This window comes from Brienomyrus brachyistius, chromosome 22 (genome assembly GCF_023856365.1).
Source record: "Brienomyrus brachyistius isolate T26 chromosome 22, BBRACH_0.4, whole genome shotgun sequence".
Classification (NCBI taxonomy): Eukaryota; Metazoa; Chordata; class Actinopteri; order Osteoglossiformes; family Mormyridae; genus Brienomyrus; species Brienomyrus brachyistius.
Genome location: NC_064554.1, coordinates 11,446,801 through 11,466,705, shown reverse-complemented (window position 1 = coordinate 11,466,705; position 19,905 = coordinate 11,446,801). Strand labels below are relative to the sequence as shown.

General features: G+C 49.6%; 1 protein-coding gene across 20 annotated transcripts in view; it reads right to left on the bottom strand.

The window, feature by feature from the left end:
* The window catches only part of cacna1aa (calcium channel, voltage-dependent, P/Q type, alpha 1A subunit, a), an 86,651-nt gene that overhangs the window by 39,071 nt on the left and 27,675 nt on the right, over positions 1-19,905 (bottom strand). For all 20 annotated transcript variants that reach the window (XR_007384732.1, XR_007384729.1, XR_007384734.1 and 17 more), the window contains exons 4-25: positions 15,417-15,508; positions 15,154-15,306; positions 14,792-14,979; positions 10,806-10,909; positions 10,573-10,688; positions 10,380-10,436; positions 10,086-10,166; positions 9,703-9,909; positions 9,172-9,284; positions 8,859-8,971; positions 8,618-8,749; positions 8,450-8,522; positions 7,910-8,027; positions 7,567-7,634; positions 7,276-7,382; positions 5,646-5,778; positions 4,903-5,558; positions 4,385-4,794; positions 4,021-4,165; positions 3,364-3,493; positions 3,208-3,267; positions 2,975-3,081 (exon numbers count right to left, since the gene is read on the bottom strand). Coding sequence is in view for 12 of the 20 variants with exons in the window: in XM_048991496.1 (XP_048847453.1) it covers positions 2,975-3,081; positions 3,208-3,267; positions 3,364-3,493; positions 4,021-4,165; positions 4,385-4,794; positions 4,903-5,558; positions 5,646-5,778; positions 7,276-7,382; positions 7,567-7,634; positions 7,910-8,027; positions 8,450-8,522; positions 8,618-8,749; positions 8,859-8,971; positions 9,172-9,284; positions 9,703-9,909; positions 10,086-10,166; positions 10,380-10,436; positions 10,573-10,688; positions 10,806-10,909; positions 14,792-14,979; positions 15,154-15,306; positions 15,417-15,508 (3,363 nt within the window). In the remaining 8 variants the exon portion in view is untranslated. The remainder of the gene's footprint in view (positions 1-2,974; positions 3,082-3,207; positions 3,268-3,363; positions 3,494-4,020; positions 4,166-4,384; positions 4,795-4,902; positions 5,559-5,645; positions 5,779-7,275; positions 7,383-7,566; positions 7,635-7,909; positions 8,028-8,449; positions 8,523-8,617; positions 8,750-8,858; positions 8,972-9,171; positions 9,285-9,702; positions 9,910-10,085; positions 10,167-10,379; positions 10,437-10,572; positions 10,689-10,805; positions 10,910-14,791; positions 14,980-15,153; positions 15,307-15,416; positions 15,509-19,905) is intronic.

The following is a 19,905-nucleotide window of genomic DNA, read 5'->3' as shown; positions in this document are numbered from 1 at the left end:
CACAGATGCACCAGAGTGCTCTGACTTAAGTGATCCGTGCGTCATACTGCATTGGTGTGCATCCACCTGATCTCACAGAGATTCTCCTATGGATACGGCAGGACTGTTGAGAAGAAGTACAGAGACACACACAGGCAGGCCGGCCTCAGCCTCGCAGGCCGAGCGATCATGCAGTGTCCCGTCATGTGGCACAGACCATCACCCGAGGGCCCATATGAACCAGCAGCAGTCACAGCGTGCGGCCAGCCGCTCTAGCGCCCCCTAGTGGGGGAGCTGTAGACCTGGGATCCACTGGGATTGTGCGGAGGTGACAGAAATGCCACACTTTACTGTCAGACGTTACAGACAGTTGTAACGTGAATGGGCCTTGGTATGAGGTAAATAAGCACAGTGGACTAAAGCCATGCTGAGTTGACTCAGGAAGTGTGTCTGAGGCTCCTACGATGCCAGATCTCACAAGCCCAGGTCTGCTGTACTGTTCATATGGATGGACAGTGAAGATGTAAGATCTGACCAGAGAGTCTTACATTGGGGCAAAGGAGAGGTGTTAGTGTCTTAAGGAGCCGGTACTGATCCGTATAGGAGCACACACACACACACACACACACATACACACACACACACACACACACGCACACACAGATGCACACACACAGACCTGTAATCATATCTTTGTGGAAACCAGTCATGACCATCTTAACCCCTACCCAGCCCTAATCATAACCATAAGTAATCACCAAAATACAAGTTCTTGCATTTTTAGTTTTTTTTGATTGAAGTCACAGATTTTCAGAAGATTGAGTTGTCTCTTATGGGGACTAGGAAACTGGTCACTATAAGGTCAAAAAAACTGGCATTCAGCACATTGTGGGGACATTTGATCCCCACAAGGTAAGGTATATTTGGACCACACACACACACACACACACACACACACACACACATACAGACACACACCCACAGAGACACAATACTACAGAATGGAAACATGGAGTGAGTACTTGGCTCACAGGCATAACGCCCCACTGTGCCCTGGATGGCCTGTCAGTCTCAGGATGGCACCCTAACGGAAAGGGGACCCAGTACGAGATGCAGGTGAAAGAGGTCAGGAAAAGCCAAGGACAAAAGAAAGATGCGGTCCCTTGGACCAGCATGCGGGGGGGGGGGGGGGGGGGGATGCACAATGGAGCCAGTCCCCCGGATATTCCTATGGCTGAGAGGCTCTCTATACAGACCTCCTGCACAGCATCCACATCTACAAACGCATACGTGATCACTGTGAATGTAAACCACGTGTGGGCACACTTCCTCTGTCCTGCAGCTGTCGGGACCGAGTCAGGCTTTCACACTCGAAATCTGCCCTCAGACTAATTACAAAAAGCCAGAAACTGCATGAACTAGCATGATCTGGAAAGAATAAGGTCCAATAATGAGAGGAATTTCAGTTCTGTAGAACAAACGGACCTGCTTTTGAGATTCGCTGTACAGTGTTGATCACAGAGCAGAAGCAGAGTGTGACAGGTGCCCCCCATTAATGGGTCTCTGACATCATCAAGAGGCGCCACATAGCTGGTGCACACAAAATGCCTCACAAAAGGTTCACTGGTCCGTCAGCCTGCTGATGTCAATTCGCCCTGGAAGATCCTATATGTTAGGGTATCAGTGCGAGCTCTGAGGAGAGCAGAGGAGCGGATGCAGGTGCAGCGAGAGCTGCCGCTGCCCTTCGCAACTTGTCCCCTTGCCAGTCACCTTGGCAGTGAAGTGAATCACCCACACTCTACTCTCCTGTTTGGATGATAGTGGGCAGTAGGGCAAAAAACAGCTGGACCTGTGGTGGAAAGTCTGTATGAGTCTGTGAGCTGCTGTCATCTTTAGAGGTTAATAACTGATTAATAAAATGTTGTAATTCCATGACATTCCACCAGGAGGCACTGCCACAGCCCAGATCCATGTATGAATTTATGGACAACTGTCATCCATAGAGGTTAATAACTGATTAATGAGATGTTGTAATTCTGTGACATTCCTCTAGGAGGCGCTGGCACAGGCCATACCCATTTGTGAGCCGGCCTGGCACCTCTGGCCTACTCTGCTGTGCTCAGCCTGGGACCTGAGGAGTGTGTCCACACACCAGTGCACAGACACAGGCTCGTCTTACGAAGGCAGGCCTCTGAATAGCATCATGCCACGCAGAGTCTCCTGTCCCTGCATCTGCTGTGCTGCCAGCCCCCCCACCCCCCTCACAGCACCCCCCAGCAGGCTCCATGGGCCGTGCAGAGAAAGTTGGCTGAAATACCTGCTCCAGATGGGGAGGGGGGGGACACGGCTTGCTGTTCCAGAACTGCCTGGGCACTAAAGGGTTACAGGTGCCTGGGGTCGTCACCCCCACGGAAATGAGCCGGAGGCAGCCGGTCTCAGGGCTTTTTTTTTAGGGGGGGGGGTGTAGTATTGGGGGTGGAATCTAAAAGGGTCACAGAAAGGCTGCTGGGCTTAACTGGGTGGATGAGCGTAACAAAGATACAGAGAGAAAGATGGGGAAGTGGCTGGGGATGAACGAGGGGGGCAGGTAGACCCCTCCCATAATAGGTGCGGACTACGGAGAGTCTGGACATGAGCCCAGGGGGGCAGGGGGTAAAGCTGCCATAGGCTTGAATGGACAGCTGTTCAGGAGGGGCCAAGTCACGGACCAGCTGATTTGCTGACAGTGTGTGTGTGTGTGTGTGTGTGGGCGTGTGTGTGTGTGAGAGAGAGAGAGAGAGCAGGCAGGAGCGTCACATGACTGAGCCGAGGGGATGTGAAGGACAATAATTTATGGCAGAACGAGACGGGGGAGGGGGGATCAGTCAGGCAGGGGGGAGAGCGATACTGGGCTCCGCAATACCAGTGGGGCAGCAATGTGGCCTCCGGACAGCAGGGGGCAGACTGAGCGAAAAGTGGGAGGTCGTGGAAGAGGGGCGTCGGGGGTGACACTTACGTGAAGGCGAACGCCACCAGGGCACCACTAACCACTATAAAGTCCAGGATGTTCCACAGATCACGGAAGTAGGAGCCCTGGTGAAGCACAAGGCCCAAGTCCACCATCTGCAACAGAGAGAAAGAGCGCCTTCGTGAACACAGGGGACTGCTGAGCACACAGAGGATTGTCGAGCACGCAGGATATTGCTGAACACACAGTCCTGCACACAGGAGTACTGTAGCCACACTCACCTTGATTAACATTTCGAATGTGAAAACGCCAGTAAAGACGTAGTCGAAGTACCGCAGAACCTGCAGAAGGACACAGAGAAGAGAGAATGTAGGCGGAGTAAACAGCAGGAAGACTTTGCGAGGCGGGTAGACTTGCGGTCAGGTGCATCCTCTCACGTTGTTTCGGGGTGAGTCGGGCTGCACAGGGTCTTCTGCCGCCAGGGCAATACTGCTCATGGCGATGACCAGCAGAATGCACATCTCGAAATAACGTAACGTCACGATGTAGTGACACAGCCTGCGGAACCTGGACAAAGGATAGCGTTAGAGCACCGGTGAGACCTGCACTGTCTGTCCATGGGGACCACATGAGCGCTAGGCTAATATATCATGCTACGCTAATACATCAGGCTAAGCTAATATATCATCCTATGCTAATGCATCATGCTGTGCTAATATATCATGCTATGCTAATGCATTGTTACTACCCTGCAGCAAAATTGAAGAACAAGTGTCCTTCTCTTAATGCATAACAGAACTTTATTGTAGACTACACTGTATGACAGATACACAGACAGACAGACAGACAGACGGGCAGGCAAGCAGACTGATAGATGGATAGACAGACAGGCGGACAGTTAGACTGACAGAGAGACAGACAGATAAGACAGGCAGAGACAGACAGAGAGACGGGCAGACAATCAGACTGACAGAAAGACAGACATGCAGCCAGGCAAGCAAACAGTTGGTGGGAGAGACAGACAAACAGACAGACAGGCTGGCAGACAGATGGACTGCCAGGCAGACAGACAGGGTCCATGCAGGCCTTCCTACGGATTAGTGGTGGACAGGATGAACATGGAACTGTAGGGTGGCATGGGTTTGGGTCCATTCTCATCGCCTTTATCGTCATCGTCCTCCTCTTCTTTCTTCTCTTCCTCCTTCTTGGGCAATGGCTCTGTGTTGGCATTCTTGTTCACTGCAGAGCCAAGAGGAGATGAGAGTGTGATGAGAGAAGTGCACAGCAAGCCAAGAGATGCAGACAAGCCTGACAGCATCGCCTCACGCTTCCTCTCACACATGTGCACGCATACAGTGAGTCCACACTCACGACCCCACTCATAATGTTAAGAACGTAAGACTCCGTTACGATGCCTAATAGGGAGAGTAAGGCAAACATGCATGCGGATGTGCCCACCCTGCAGGATAGCATTATTGGAGGGGAACACCGGTGGCATGTCCACAGTGGTATGATCTGGCTTCTTGGTGCTTGTCTTAGTGGGGGTGGACGCTGGGTTCATCAGGATGAGGCTGTTCTCAGAAGCCTTCTCTGGGTTGCTGTTTCCGGGAGCCTTGACAGCATTGGGCATACTGTTGGACAGGACAGGGCTGCTTGCGTGATTGGCAGGACTTGGGAGGGACGAGGGGCTGTGATTAGACAGGATATGGGGGGAGGTGTGGTTGCGAGCGGCGGTGACAGTGGGCTGCGTGGCTAACTTGCTGTTCATCATGTTGTCCAAGTCCTCGCTGTACTGGCTGTCCTGCCGGGTCAGGCTCTGCTGAATCGGCCGGGTGGTGGACAGATGTGGTCCATTCCCATGGCCGTCCCTGCATGTGGAGGGAGTGAAGGAGGAGGAAGAGGGGGTGAAGGCCAAAGAAACATGAGGAGCAGAAGGATGGCCATCATCCATTTTATTCAGCTGCCTCCATACTCACTTCCGGACCCGGTGCTGCCGGACACGCTCCCGGTCTCGGTCCTTCTTTCCATCATTGTCGTATGTGGACTGGGCACCATGGCGATGACGTCTCTGCCTGCGATCCCCACCATCCATGTGGTCACAGTCACCGTCAGACGGCCTGCTCCGGTTCCCCCCCTCGCCCGGTGGGCCTCTGTGCCGGCCGCCTCGCCCCCCTCCCCCATCCTCGTCCTCTGGTGGGCGGCGGTGTTGGCGAGGTCGCCGGTGCTCCACGGGACCCCCTTCGCCGCGGGGGGACATGCTGCGTCCCTCCTTGGCACGGCCGGCTGCCGGCCGGTGCTGGTGCCGGCGATGGGGGTCCCGGTTGCGGTCATCAGGGCCGTCCAAATGAGGGTAGGGGTGCTGGTTCTGACCCGGCTCATGCTCCTTGCGGCCCCGGCGAGACTCAGTAGAGTCGGCCCTTTCGTAGGGCTGCCTCGCGCCACCGCCTCGCTCATGGTAGCGGGCCTGCTTGCGCGTGAACTCCTCGGCACGCTGCTGGCCCAGGCGCTGTTCCTGTTCGTCACATGGCCTGGTCTTGTTCGTGTTGTTGTTGCGATTCTCCTGAGGATCCACCACCAGCGGCCGGTCCAGGTGGGTCTTCATGTCGGGCCGGATGTGGCGTGAATATGACACCTGGGTGGTACATGACGAATGTCACCTCCAGTGAATGGCAACATGTTCCCAAAGAAAATGGCCCATTTCAACAAAGCCAGAACCCACCTTCCAGCGGTCCTCCGGGTCCAGCTCATTGTAGAGAGCCTCCCGGCTGGTCATGAGGGTATGCCTGCGTAGCTCACTGGTTCGCTGTTCCCACACAGACTTGGAGCCCTTGTGGTTCTTCTGCTGTTCTTTACTGCACGCGGGACAGATGAAGCAACACAGAGGGATCAATGAGAGAGATAGAAGGGAGCCATACATGGTGCGAGACTGTGGTCCTCTGTAGGAGCATCGCGCGACAGAGAGGCTGGAGGGACAGAGGGTCCTCAACCCACACAGAGGCAGGGGTGAGAGTCACCTCACAGTGCCAAGAGTGACAACACAGGGGCTGATACAAATTGAATAACATCGATTTCCCAAAATAATGCTCGGGAGAGCCCCGATGCAAGCCACAAAGCAGCAACATTGCAGGAAACAACACATAAAATGAGTGAAAGCAAGAGAGGAGGACCGAGGAGAAACACCTGTAATCTATGGGCACAGGAGGAAATCAGGGCCAGAGGCGGGGGCCTGAGGTGAGTCTAAGACTGCACAACTACAGAGAGCCGAAGGTACAACCAGAGCAAGGAAGACGACAAAAGGCAAAGATAGCAAAGGAGAAGAGAGGAAGTAAGGAACAGAACCAGTAAATGAATAAATACCAGTCCAGCGAATGTTGGGCTGCGTTGACGCGCTCTGTGCATACTGTCACTCTGAGGAGGAAACAGATGACATGCATGTGGAGAACTCAACCCTAACAGCCCGATTCCAGGAGGACACAGCCTGCTAGGTTCTGCCCAGTAAAAAAATCCAGGCCACCTAGTGAAGTCACTGAACGGCAGCTATTGTGATGCAGTGCGTGTCGTTTCTCAAACTGGACATCGATACCCGCAGAAAGACACATTCCCGTAACACAGCCATAGTCTAAAGAGCACTGAAGTAGCTTCGATAGGTGCCTGCATGCCGGGGAAATCCTCTGCATCAGAATAGTACATTATGTTCCTGAGAGCCCCTCCTTTTCAGATATCTAATTTAAAAATCTAATTCCCTCCCTAAGGTGAAGATTATGGCGTCATTTTTTACATAATAGTCAAAGTTCCAAACACAATGTTGGTCTCACTCTGACGGTTTGTCTATCAGAGCTGACAGTCTTAGATCACTGAAGCCCAGAATCACAGAATGAACACGTGTTATTCTAACCAAGCCGTTGAGCTACATTGGGATGGAGAAAGCACCAACCAACACCAACCAGCACCAACCAGCACCAACCAACACCAACCAGCACCAACCAGCACCAACCAACACCAACCAGCACCAACCAGCACCAACCAACACCAACAGCATCCAGCTACAACTATCCAAAGATCCTATTGCAGGCAGATGAGTGTTTCCTGCTCTTGTACAACAGCATGTGTGTGTCTAATTAGATTGCCACCCCCCCCACACACTCGCATTTTTCTGGAGACCCTTATCAGGTCCGACATGATGCTCCCAAGAAGTGGATTGTTTTAGCAAAGGAGGGTCGGAGACACAGAGAGGAAGCATCCCTGGGGAGCCGTCCCTCTGGAATCTGGTTCGAAGGGATGTTGAGAGACAGGCCGCTGAGGATTTCGCACAGAAATAGCATGTCGGGGGAAAAGAAAGAGAGACTTACGCGGCAATGGACAGGTTGGCCGCGGACAGCGGGCTTACTTCCGCAACCTCCTTGGCTTTCTGGAGGGCGATTTTCTGACTGGCGGCCTCCTCCTCCTCCTGCTCATCCTGGAAAAGAATGGGTTAGCCGTGAGAGGAGGAGCTGGCTGTAGACCCAAGGGGAGAGACGGCTTCTTATGGGCACCATACAAAGTGTGCACACTTAGTCCTTCAGAGCGCAGGAGAAGAACGGCGGACTAACTGTGAAGGCCTGAGAGTGAGGCCAGCACCGATAGGCCAGATGCTGCCATACCTTAGTCAGCTCCTGGGCGTTGGCTAGGTTATCGACGGCGATGGCCAAGAATACGTTGAGCAGAGTGTCTGAAAGGAGCGCGTCAAGGAAAGCAGAACTGGTGCATGGGAAAATACAAGAAACTGAAAAATATCAGAGCACATTGATGAAGGATGCCATACAGCTTTCGCCATACAGAGGGCACCTCACACGCAAGCTCATCATTAAGTTCTTAATTTCCTACCCGGAGCTGAATTTAAATCCATAAATTTGAGCAAGCAGTCAATAACCTCAACCCTATCATGATCATGGTACGTATTAACGCTGCGATAAAACAGGCGCTGCGATTTGGAGAACAGGATACAGTTGCCGAAGAGTGTTAGGACGATGAAAAAGACAGAGAAGACCATGCCCTTGTTCACGCCGCCCTGAGACTCGATACCATCATACATTACCATGTTCCAGTCCTCTCCTGTCAGGATCTGTCGGAGAGAAACCCGACATCATACATTCACATGTTAAGATGGCACACAGGGACACAGCCAACAACCCTAACCATTCATGGTGCTGGGAAACAACAGAGCACGCTAACATGCAATTCTCAATGATAAAGAAGCTTCTACTCAGAAGCCTTTACTGCAGACCAGAGTTAGAAGATTGCATAAGATGTTGATTTTAATAATTCAGCGTTACACATTTCGCTCAGACCTGCACTGACGTCAGTACTTGAGAATCTCTGCAATTTCTTAAAAAATAAGGGAACTGAAAGGCAGAGTGAGGAGCCATTTTTCTGAGCTGCGCCTTGTGTGGTGCAAAGGATGACACACTCCTCTAAATGGCTTTTCACCTGTCCTCCTCCTCCTCCTCCTCCTCCTCCTCCTCCTCCTCCTCCTCCTCCACTTACCTGGAAAACTGTCATTATTGCTGCAGGAAATGTATCGAAGTTGGTGGGAGGTGTGCCGCTCTCAAAATTAAATCTGGATAATAAAAAAAAAACACAACAGACGACAGACGTTTAAATCATTCGCATGTAAATTCAGAAAAGTCGGCCGGGTGATGGGAGGCTACTGACTGGCCGCCGAACAGCTGCATTCCCAGCAGAGCGAAGACCACGATGAAGAGAAACAGAAGGAACAGCAAGCTGATGATGGACTTCATGGAGTTGAGGAGAGATACGACCAGGTTCCGAAGAGACGCCCAGTACCTGGAGAAGGATGAGAGTGCTCAGTCCAGCGGAGACAGACAAGCCCCAGTGAGCCCAATTGTGAACCTGACACCATCTCCGAAGCTCAGGGAAGGCGCTAGACACTCACTTGGTTACTTTGAAGATCCTGAGCAGCCTGAGAGCTCGTAAGACGCTGATGCCAAAGGAGGTTCCAGGCTGGATGATTGCCCAGAGCACCTCGAATATGCTCCCCACGATGACCTGCCACACAACAGGACAGGGGGGACCGTAAGCATCATCAGCATCCTCGCCACTGACAGTTTATATATAATCAAAAGCCAAGCAGAAGAAAACATTCCAATAAGCCAATAATAGACAGACTAGTTCATTCAGTTTAAGAAAATAAACAACGTTGATGACAATATGGAGGTAGCGGATACAGTTCTCTGTGGTAAACTCACAATACAGTCGAAGCAGTTGAAGGACGAGTGAAAATAAGGCTGGGTTCCCAGGCCATACATCTTTATCAACATCTCCGACATGAAAATGCCCAAGAAGATGAACTCTGCGAAATCTGGAAGCAGAAGCAGAGACAGGCAACAATATTGAAAGCACAGTAAAGGTAGGAGTTTGGCATCATGCATCAGAGGTCACATCGTGCAAAGATGGCTGCAGACTTACTGAGCTTGAAGAGGGGGACTTTTGTGGGACATTTGAATAGGATCACAAGCTTCACAAGCAGTAGTGATAATTTCAGATGAGATTGTCTAACAGCATAAATTCCCTACAACATAAGGCCAAGGTGACCCTGCCAAATTAGTCTATGCATGAGCTTTGTAAATGTGAATGAGATGTTGGACACCTGGTAGCAATGCGCTCAGGTTATCTTGTGAGCTTCACAATCAACAGTCTTAGCTGTGGATCTTTAAACTGCCCACACTCTTGCTAGTTAGGGTTAGTACTCCTGGAATGGGGATGGCATGAGAACTCACAGAGGAAGTCGGAGAGCAGCTCCGGCTGGTTGTAGTGCACGACGGCCACGCACAGCGTGTTGAGGCCCACCAGACACAGCACGGTCCAGTAGAAGGCCTGCGTCTTCACTATGTGGCGGATGAAGAAGCGCAGGCGTCTCTCCTTCTTGTTGAAGGAGGATCCCTCTAGTTTTGAGCTCTTGATACTGGACCGGGCAAATGGTGATCCTGCAGAAAGCGAGCTGAGGTATGAGGCTACTGGTTCCACATGTGCTTCATCGTCTCACTGACCTTCTCCTTGATCCTTCTCCATTCTGCGGCACCACAACTCCCGAGGTCTGTTATTGACCAATTACTGCCCTGGCCATGTGTCCCTCTCTCCACCACCCCCCTTGCAGTCTCACCTACGGCAATGTCACCTTCTCCTTCCTCTGGGTTAAGAAGATCAGTCTTGCTCTTCTTCATGGTGGGCCGTCGCCGGGAACCTATGGGAGGAAGATCACATACCGAAGGCACTAGAAGATCTTTCTACAAGGCCCATTTCTTGATTCATGTGGCCAGGGTGGGCCGCCGAATTTTGTAGAGACAGAAATAGACAGATGGAAGGAGAAAGTGAATGAAAGAAGATGCGGTAAATGGAAGAAGAAAAAGCAATGCGACAGAGAGAGCATGAAGAAGTAAGGAGAGCTGTCAAATACCATCAAAGGGCATTCGATCATCTGTGTCGTTATCCTCATCCGCCAGGATAACCTCCTCTAAAGAGACAAAATAGACAACGATCCCTTTAATCAGCCCGTAAATACACACAAATATACACACACACAAAATGTCCTTCAGTACTGTTTGGTATAGAGCTTGGTCCAGTTGCTCTGACTGTTAGCGGCGACATACCAGCTTTGCAAATCCACTCTAGGTAGCCATTAAGCTCCCGCTCAATCTGCTGCTGTCTGCGTAGTTTGAGAAATTCGCTCCGGTTCTCCACCCGCTCCCTTTCCTTGGCAAACTCCCTAAGAGACACATCCGGCATCAACGGCAGGCTGAGACGGACACAGCAACGGAGACTTAGCGGAAATAGAGGAAATGGCCATCCCATGGACAGGGAAGGACAGTGCAGTGAATCTCACCCTGACAACACTCCCAGAACCAGGTTCAGCATGAAGAAGGAGCCGATAATGATCAGGGGGATGAAGTACATCCAGTTGTAGGCACTTCCTGAGGCATCATTGCTCTGAGGAGGGGACAAAGATGTACAGAGGACTTGTGCTGATGCTGCAGAATTGTACCCCCACCCAAGCACATACAGAGCCCATCTCTCTCATCCAAAGGTGACAGGAGAAGCCACAGATGTATAAATCTATGGTGACAGCTTCTCAAGAGCGCGGAGGAACCACGGAAAAACAACACTGGCAAAAAGTTTGGCCCGACGGAATGCCGCACCGCTGCAGAGAAACCAACTTCACACGAGTTTCCATAGGTGATCCGGAACATTCTGTAAGGTGTACTGCACCAGAGAAATGACTTTACATTTAACTATGCAGATTATTTATAAGTTGTGATATGCTTTTATTATCCTTCGGGCCCTGTGGGTAATTTATGGTTTTTGTCTTGGGGCTTTATAAATTGCAAAGGCAATGAGTATATATTCTTCCCAGAATATCCCGTATTTGGCTCCATGCTTTTATCTAGACTTAGCGGACAAGCTATACTATCATCAACAAGACAATGCTTTATGTTATTCTAACAGGAAGTAGTTAACACACTGGCATTAATTGTGAATATTCCTACAAATGGAATCACTTTGGATTAATTAGAAGAGGGAAGGGCTACAAGGCTTTTCTTAGGATGAAATTGACACTTCAGTTTGTGTGAAAGCGCAAAAGAGCATCGGGCTGTTACTGTAACTTATAATACTGCACTATAATATGATACGAAATATAATTGTGTAATAGTCAATATCATTCTTTGCAAGGAAAGGCACTTTAGGCTATAAGGCTCCTGCTTCCTGATAAGCAAATGCCCTGGGGAACAATGCCAGGGAAGATAAACGGGAGTGGAAGATCGAGGAGGACTGACAGACAGACAGGAAGTGGAAGTGAGGGAGATCAAGCACAGTGCTTTGTGGGTACTGGGATTTGGTGTCCAATCAGAAGGCAGAAGGAGCTGCACATTGTTTATAATACAAACAATAATGGATGACCAATTCAAGGCCTATGGTTGACACAGTGTACATACTGACTCTTTGTTCCAGTAGCCAGGGAAGATCAGACAGTGTTTCCTTGCTGCTGGATTATAAAGCCCACACCTCACCATGATCTATGCAGGTGCCAGAGAGTTACGGCACTGACCAGAGGCACTATGATATTGCACCATAAAACACCATACAAGACTACATATTCGTAAGTGTGCACAGTTAACGTCTATACATCTTCCAAGCACCCATCCTGGGCATGGCACGAGGGCCCCAGAGCCGATGCCATGCAGCAAAGGTCACAAGACAGGGGTAACCCCCCCGGATGGGATGCTAATTCATCATAACACATGCATGATGAGCTAGCTGGAGATACCAATTCAGTTCAGTTCAATTCAATTAATTTTTATATAGCGCCTTTTACAACAGAGCCACCCCAAGGCACTTTACATGGGTGTGTTGTGGCACGACATCATTAAGAGAGAATAATACAAAACAGGGAAAGAAAAGACAAAGAAGTGAAAGAAATATAGTCAGATGACAATGAGGGGAGGAAGAAAAACCTCTAAGGGTCCAACCTCAACTGGCTGCCCACCCCCGCACATGCTAACATTATTGAAAACAGAAAACAGTGGACTTGCCTACTAAAAACACAGGTCAACAGCATGTCTTTAGACAGTGGGACTTAACCTGAACGACACAGACAGACATAGGATCCTGCACGAGATCCCCAGTGAGCCTCGCTGCAGTATAGTGCCAGAAAAACAAGCCCAGCCTGTAGCTGAGCATGCGTAGTAGAAATGGGTTATTCTGTGTACAATACAGATACGATGCATGATTATCTGGGTATTTATGAAGTCCTCTTGATGATTATCCAGTAGAGCATTAATGACACCATGCTAGAGAGTTTTAAAACCTGTGTGATCAAGTCCTTGGCAGCCAGAGGTCCTGCTGCTGTTGCCAAAACAGGATGATTTATGCTCTCTAAAAACAGCTGGGGGGCCCAGCATTCCCGATCGGTGACATTATAATACCCCGTCCAAGACCCCAGCCAAGAGAAGCCATAATTCGTAAAGAACGTCGCTTCTATTTTCCTGCGTATCTTGGCTCTTGATATGATTTCACACTGGCCGTGGATGACCTTGAGACAGCATAAGATGGACAGGCAGTGGAGCTCCTGGTGCGTGAAGGTTCTGCTGTTCAAGGAGTGCGCAGCGTGTTTGGTTAAGCTACTAACGGCTCCACGCTAACAGCTCCACACTAACAGCAATGGCAAGGAATTTGCTGTGATTAAACACAGAGAGCAGTGCCACGTGTCCATCAAGCCTGTTTAGCCAGCACTCCCGGAAGGTTAACTGAGCTCTTACTTTGCCGCCTTACACCTAAGTCTCTGTAGTACTGGAACATTAAAGTTTGGCGGCCCTGTCAGATTTATTTACTTATTTAGCATATGACACAGAGCTAAGTGTGATATAAAATAATAAATTAAGAAAAGGCCTGAATGCTGCATTATCATGAAGGACTTAAATTTTTAATCCAAATGATTAAGCACGTCACTTTGTCATGAAGCTTAATATAGCACAGATATCATATAGGTGGCATTATGGAGAGCTGAGGAACAAAAGCTGGTAAGAAAAACGCAAATAATTAGCAGCTGAGCCAGACGTCCTCCTGTCTGACCTGGCCTCCTTGTCTGCCTTGCTGCTCACTGTACACACACTGCACTCTTTCGGGCCTGGTCTTCCCATCCGACTCGCCGCTCACTGTATACAAACTACAGTCTTTCTGGCCTGGCCTCCCTGTCTGCCTTGCTGATCACTATACTCACACTGCAGTCTTTCCGACTTGGCCTCCCCATCCAACTTGCCGCTAACTGTACATAAACTGCAGTTTTTTATGGCCTGACCTCCCCATCTGACTCGTCGTTCACTGTACTCACACTGCAGTACTTCTGGCCTGACCTCACCGTCCGACTGTCCGCTCACTTTACACACACTGCAGTTTTTCTGGCCAGGCCTCTCCATCCGACTCTCTGCTCACTGCATACACTGCAGTCTTTTTGGCCTGGCCTCCCCATCCGACTGGCCACTCACTGCACACGCATTGAAGTCTGTCTGGCCTGACCTCCCCATCTGACTCGTTGCTCACTGTACTCAAACTGAAGTATTTCTGGCCTGGCCTCCCCATCTGACTTTCCGCTCACTGTGCGCCCACCGCAGTCTTTCTAGCCATTACGCTTTCATTAGCTTCTTCTCCAGCTGAAGATGGACTATTATATATAGATCAGCACCAATGGGGACCAGGAGTGACAGAGAGGGAAGGCAGGGTGTGCGGGAGAGGTAGGGAAGGGTGAATAGGGTGTGGCTAGAAGAAGACTGAAAGAGACACAAGGGGAACGGATGGGGGAATGATGTGATCCATGCAGATGGTGACTGTTCTTGGGTTTGCTTTATGTCTGTGTGTGTCTCTGCAGAGGTCTTAGTGGAGTCAGGCATCACTAACCCCCACCACCCTCCTAGCCTATGATGTGCCCCCCCAGCCGGTGAGGTGTACTTGGCTTGTTTCATTACTGAACTGCAGGGTCATAGAAGGGCCGCATTCATGGAATTACAGTAACAGTATACCCGGATGACTGCACAGGGTTGGGGATGGCTGAGCAGGAAGTGACACACCCCTACAACGAGAACTGTGTTCTAAGGCTGCCTTGTTGGTCAAAGGAGGAGCTTTCATTGTCATCAACATCCGAGGGTGAACAGCAGCTCTGATGACATACCCCAAGGCTGATACTGTGGGGGGTGGGCCCATCGTTCCCTGACAGACAGGTGCGACAACACATGGCAGGACTAGGCTACTCGCACAGCTTCATTCAATGACACTGCAAACTGGTTCATTCGTGTGCTTCTGCTCAAACCCTCGACTCACGTAGTAGAGCAGGTCAGTCCAGCCCTCCATGGTGATGCACTGGAAGACAGTGAGCACGGCAAACAGGATGTTGTCAAACTGGGTGATCCCATAGTTGGGACCGAGCCAGTATTCCCGACACACCGTGCCATTGGGACACAATCTGGATGGGGGTTCTTTTCCACAGGGGAATTCCTCTCGGATCTCTCCTAAGACAGGGAAGGAAGAAGAAGCTTCTATCAGGGATGGAGCCACTCTATCTCTGTGTCATTTTCAGAAAATAAATGCCAAATGAACAGTACCTATCTGGTCCATCAGAAGAACAACAGAAAAATATTGCAGGTAAAAACTTGTACTAGCAGTAGAGGGCGGGAGAGACTCACTGGTGATAAGGTCGAAGCAGGTCGTGTGAAACTTGCCCATGTAGAACTCGAGGCCAATAATGGCAAACATGAGAATGGCAAAGAAGAGCAGCAACCCAATCTGTAGCAAGGGGATCATGGCTTTCATGATGGACTTCAGCACCACCTGCAGGCCTGGGGGAAGAAGTGCAGGTTAAACAACACGGCAATGATTTCATTTGTCTGCTGGCCAGGATTCTGTTCCCTGGATTCAGTCCCACAATCTTGCACAATTTCCTACTCACTGGGAATTCCGGACACCAGCTTTAGGGGCCTTAAGACCCGCACTGCTCGCAGCGTCCGGAGATCAAATTCCGATCCCACCGTGGACAAAATTCTAAAGGGAATGGAGAAAGTCATATGATCAGACAGTCATGAGCTAAAAACTGTGAATAACCAGCTGTATTGTCCTTGTACTGCAAAAAAAAAAAAAAACCCATAGTCACAGAAGCATGGTGATAACGGCTCAGGATGGATCAGTGACTGTGGGAACAGGGATATCCTCAGTGATGGAGATGATACTGATGACTATCAGCTGAAGGCTGCAAGACTGGAGAGAGATCAGGCCCTCATGGGCAGGAACCTGTGTCTTAGTGCAAAGAGGCTGGCTGGGTGTGACAGCAGATGTCCTTAACTGGGGCCACCACCTCTCCTTGACAATGTCCACAAAATACCAAATACTATAGTGCTGACCATACTGGCACACATAGAGACACAGGGACAGGCAACAAGAGCGTGGAGACACAAAGGCAGAGCATCTGGACAGATGGTGGGGGCGTTCATTATATTAGAGAGAGGCAGGGGGAGAGAGAGGGGCAGAGAACGGTAGAGAGGGAGGGAGAGAGAAATGGAGAAAGAGAGAGAGATCTGCTGACTTGTTCATTCATTTCCATCTATACCCTCCTATTTATAGAGCTGCTGTCTGAGGCTCATAGTCACTGCTGTTAACTTTGTGGCCCCGGATTTTCTCACAAGCCAGACATACAGAGAGAGAACACAAAACATACAGGAATACAGGCACCTACACACAGAGAGAAACAGAGGCACACAGGCACACACATACATAGAGAAACACAGGAAAAGGGACACACACATACACAGAGGAACACAGGAACACAGATACACAGAGAAACACCGGAACACCGGCACTCACATATACAGAGAAACACAATAACAAAGACACACACATACACAGAGAAACACAGGAAAACACATACACAGAGAAACGCAGGAAGACAGGCAAGCACATATTCTGAGAAACACAGGCACACACATACACAGAGAAACACAGGAAAACACATACACAGAGAAATGCAGGAAGACAGGCACACACATATACTAAGAAACACAGGCACACACATACACAGAGAAATGCAGGAAGACAGGCACACACATATACTAAGAAACATAGGCACACACATACACAGAGAAGCACAGGAACACAGACATGTACATACATAGTACAGCCCCAGAAACGTGCCCACACCCTCACATATATAAAGAGATTCTTTCACATTCAGGCACACACTCATGCACATGGATACAAGTCTCCTAACACCTCACACACTGTGCTAAGGTTACGCACGTGCAGGCATGGCTGTCATACTGCTTCTGGGGACCTGCCACCTGCTGTGTGCAGGCAAACACCTGCCCTCTCAGTACAGAGTAAAACACCTGACACTGCTCCCCCCTCCCCCTCCCTGTGACTCACACCTGTGACTAGTGCTCTGCACACTGTGTGTGGTGAGGGGGCGCCCAGGAAACTGCTGTTCCTTCCGAAAATGCGCTCCCACAAAGGCCTCCGTTAACAGATTTTGGATGACACAGGGAAAAAAGTTGCCTGATGGGAAAAATAAGAAAACAGAAAAGATGGGGTCCCTGTGCTGTTCATATTCTCTTGTGCTTTACATGTGTTAGCTGGGTGCTAATGCATTAGTGCTTGCTCACAATGGCAAGCAGTGTGATCAATGCGATGTTGTTCATCGCTGCCACCTACGGGTCCCCTGCCGAGCCAGGAAGCCACAAAGACCTGACGGCAGGCAGAGAGAGACATGCCCATCAGAGCTGTCACTCCACTGCAGTGTCCCAATGAGGCCTGGCCCTTGTGTCGAGAGGCGGAGGTACTGTGATACGTCTGTGCTCATTGGCTAGGGGACGGAAGCTTTCTGATTGGCCAGCGGCTTTGTCCCTGACTCGAGCATATCCTGTGACCTGGGTAATGGAACTGGGTAGCGATCCCTCTAGGATGATAACATGTGACCTTCCCATACCTGATCACAGATGACCCACAGGCTGGCCAGCTTAATGCCTGTTTATGACACTTGTACTGTAGTACAGAAACATCATGTGACAGCTGGATGGAGACATCATGTGACACTGGTTATGAGATACCCTGGTCAAGTGATATACTCCAGAAATCAACAGTGTATGAAGGAGGTATGATAATGCTAATGCTATTATCAGTAGTTAATATTACAATCCAGTCCACAGCACGCACACTTAGAGCAGCGCATCAAAGTGTGTGTGCGTGTGGGGACATTTAGCAAGAGTACAGGTGTAAATATCAATGTGCTTCAGCATACCACAGAAAAAGAAAAGCCGCTAAGGTGGGAGACATGAAGTTTATTTGGAATGAACTGACAGGCATGACCCCAGCAATGTGTGAAACATAAATACGCAAGTAAAACTGAACTTCAGGGTGGGGGAGGAGGTGAGGCAAGAATGAAGAGAGGTGACACAGTTCCACAGATACAGAGGAAGCCGTCCAAGGACAAACAAGGCGAGCGGGCGAGTGAGGATAGGAAGAATGTTTGGTAGGGAGCTGAGACCCATTAGAGATGAAGCACTATTCAGGGTGGATAAGGGACCACGGGAAACCATGTTAAATGCTTGGGGAGGAGCGTCTGTGGCCGTGTTAGCTGAGAGCTGTGTGGTTCTGTTGATATGTGTGGGTGTGTTTGGTGTCCTGTTGATGTATGTGTGTTTGGCTTCCTGTTGATGTGTGTGGGTGTGTTTGGTGTCCTGTTGGTGTGTGTGAGGGTTTGGTGTCTTTTTGATGTGTGTGGGTGTGTTTGGTGTCCTATTGATGTGTGTGTGTTTGGCTTCCTGTTGATGTGTGTCAGTGTATTTGGTGTCCTGTTGGTGTGTGCGAGGGTTTGCCTTCCTGTTGATATGTGTGGGTGTGTTTGGTGTCCTGTTGATGTGTGTGTGTGTTTGGCTTCCTGTTGATGTGTGTGGGTGTGTTTGGTGTCCTGTTGGTGTGTGTGAGGGTTTGGTGTCTTTTTGATGTGTGTGGGTGTGCTTGGTGTCCTGTTGATGTGTGCAAGGGTTTGCCTTCCTGTTGATGTGTGTGGGTGTGTTTGGTGTCCTGTTGATGTATGTGTGTTTGGCTTCCTGTTGATGTGTGTGGGTGTGTTTGGTGTCCTGTTGGTGTGTGTGAGGGTTTGGTGTCTTTTTGATGTGTGTGGGTGTGTTTGGTGTCCTGTTGGTGTGTGTGAGGGTTTGGTGTCTTTTTGATGTGTGTGGGTGTGTTTGGTGTCCTGTTGATGTATGTGTGTTTGGCTTCCTGTTGATGTGTGTGAGTGTATTTGGTGTCCTGTTGGTGTGTGCGAGGGTTTGCCTTCCTGTTGATGTGTGTGGGTGTGTTTGGTGTCCTGTTGATGTGTGTGTGTGTTTGGCTTCCTGTTGATGTGTGTGGGTGTGTTTGGTGTCCTGTTGGTGTGTGTGAGGGTTTGGTGTCTTTTTGATGTGTGTGGGTGTGCTTGGTGTCCTGTTGATGTGTGCAAGGGTTTGCCTTCCTGTTGATGTGTGTGGGTGTGTTTGGTGTCCTGTTGATGTGTCTGTGTGTTTGGTTTCCTGTTGATGTGTGTGAGTGTATGGTGTCCGGTTGATGTGCATGAGTGTTTGTCTTCCAGCTGATGTGTGTGGGTGTGTTTGGTGTCCTGTTGATGTGTGTGAGTGTTTGGTTTCCTGTTGATGTGTGTGGGTGTGTTTGGTTTCCTGTTGATGTGTGTGAGTGTATGGTGTCCGGTTGATGTGTGTGGATGTGTTTGGTGTCCAATTGATGTGTATGAGTGTTTGGTTTCCTGTTGATGTGTGTGAGTGTATGGTGTCCGGTTGATGTGTGTGGATGTGTTTGGTGTCCTGTTGATGTGTATGAGTGTTTGGTGTCCAGTTGATGTGTATGAATGTTTGGTTTCCTGTTGATGTGTGTGGGTGTGTTTGATGTCCTGTTGATGTGTGTGAGTGTTTAGTTTCCTGTTAATGTGTGTGAGTGTATGGTGTCCGGTTGATGTGTGTGGGTGTGTTTGGTGTCTCGTTGATGTGTGTGAGTGTTTGGTTTCCTGTTGATGCGTGTGGGTGTGTTTAGTTACCTGTTGATGTACATGCGTGGGTTTGATTTACTACCTTTAAATTACTAAATTACTAAAGAAAATTCCTAATAGTATTTTCATTTCACAGCATCTAATATGGTTAGTTCAGCAAGTTAAAACATTAGCCAGTAATACTGGTAGCAGTGTAGTGATGAGCAGCATTCGTCTGAGTGTACGATGTCCCTCCCTTGTGAGCCCACAACGAATGTGGAATGACGGTCCTGACTTTCTTATTGCTGTCAGGCTCACCTGCAAGCTTCAGATCAGGCTTGGAGGTGTTACTGCCAACTAGGAAGAGCAGAATGATGACTCATTTGGACGGAAAATGGATCACAATGAAAAGTGTATGAAGCACTTATTG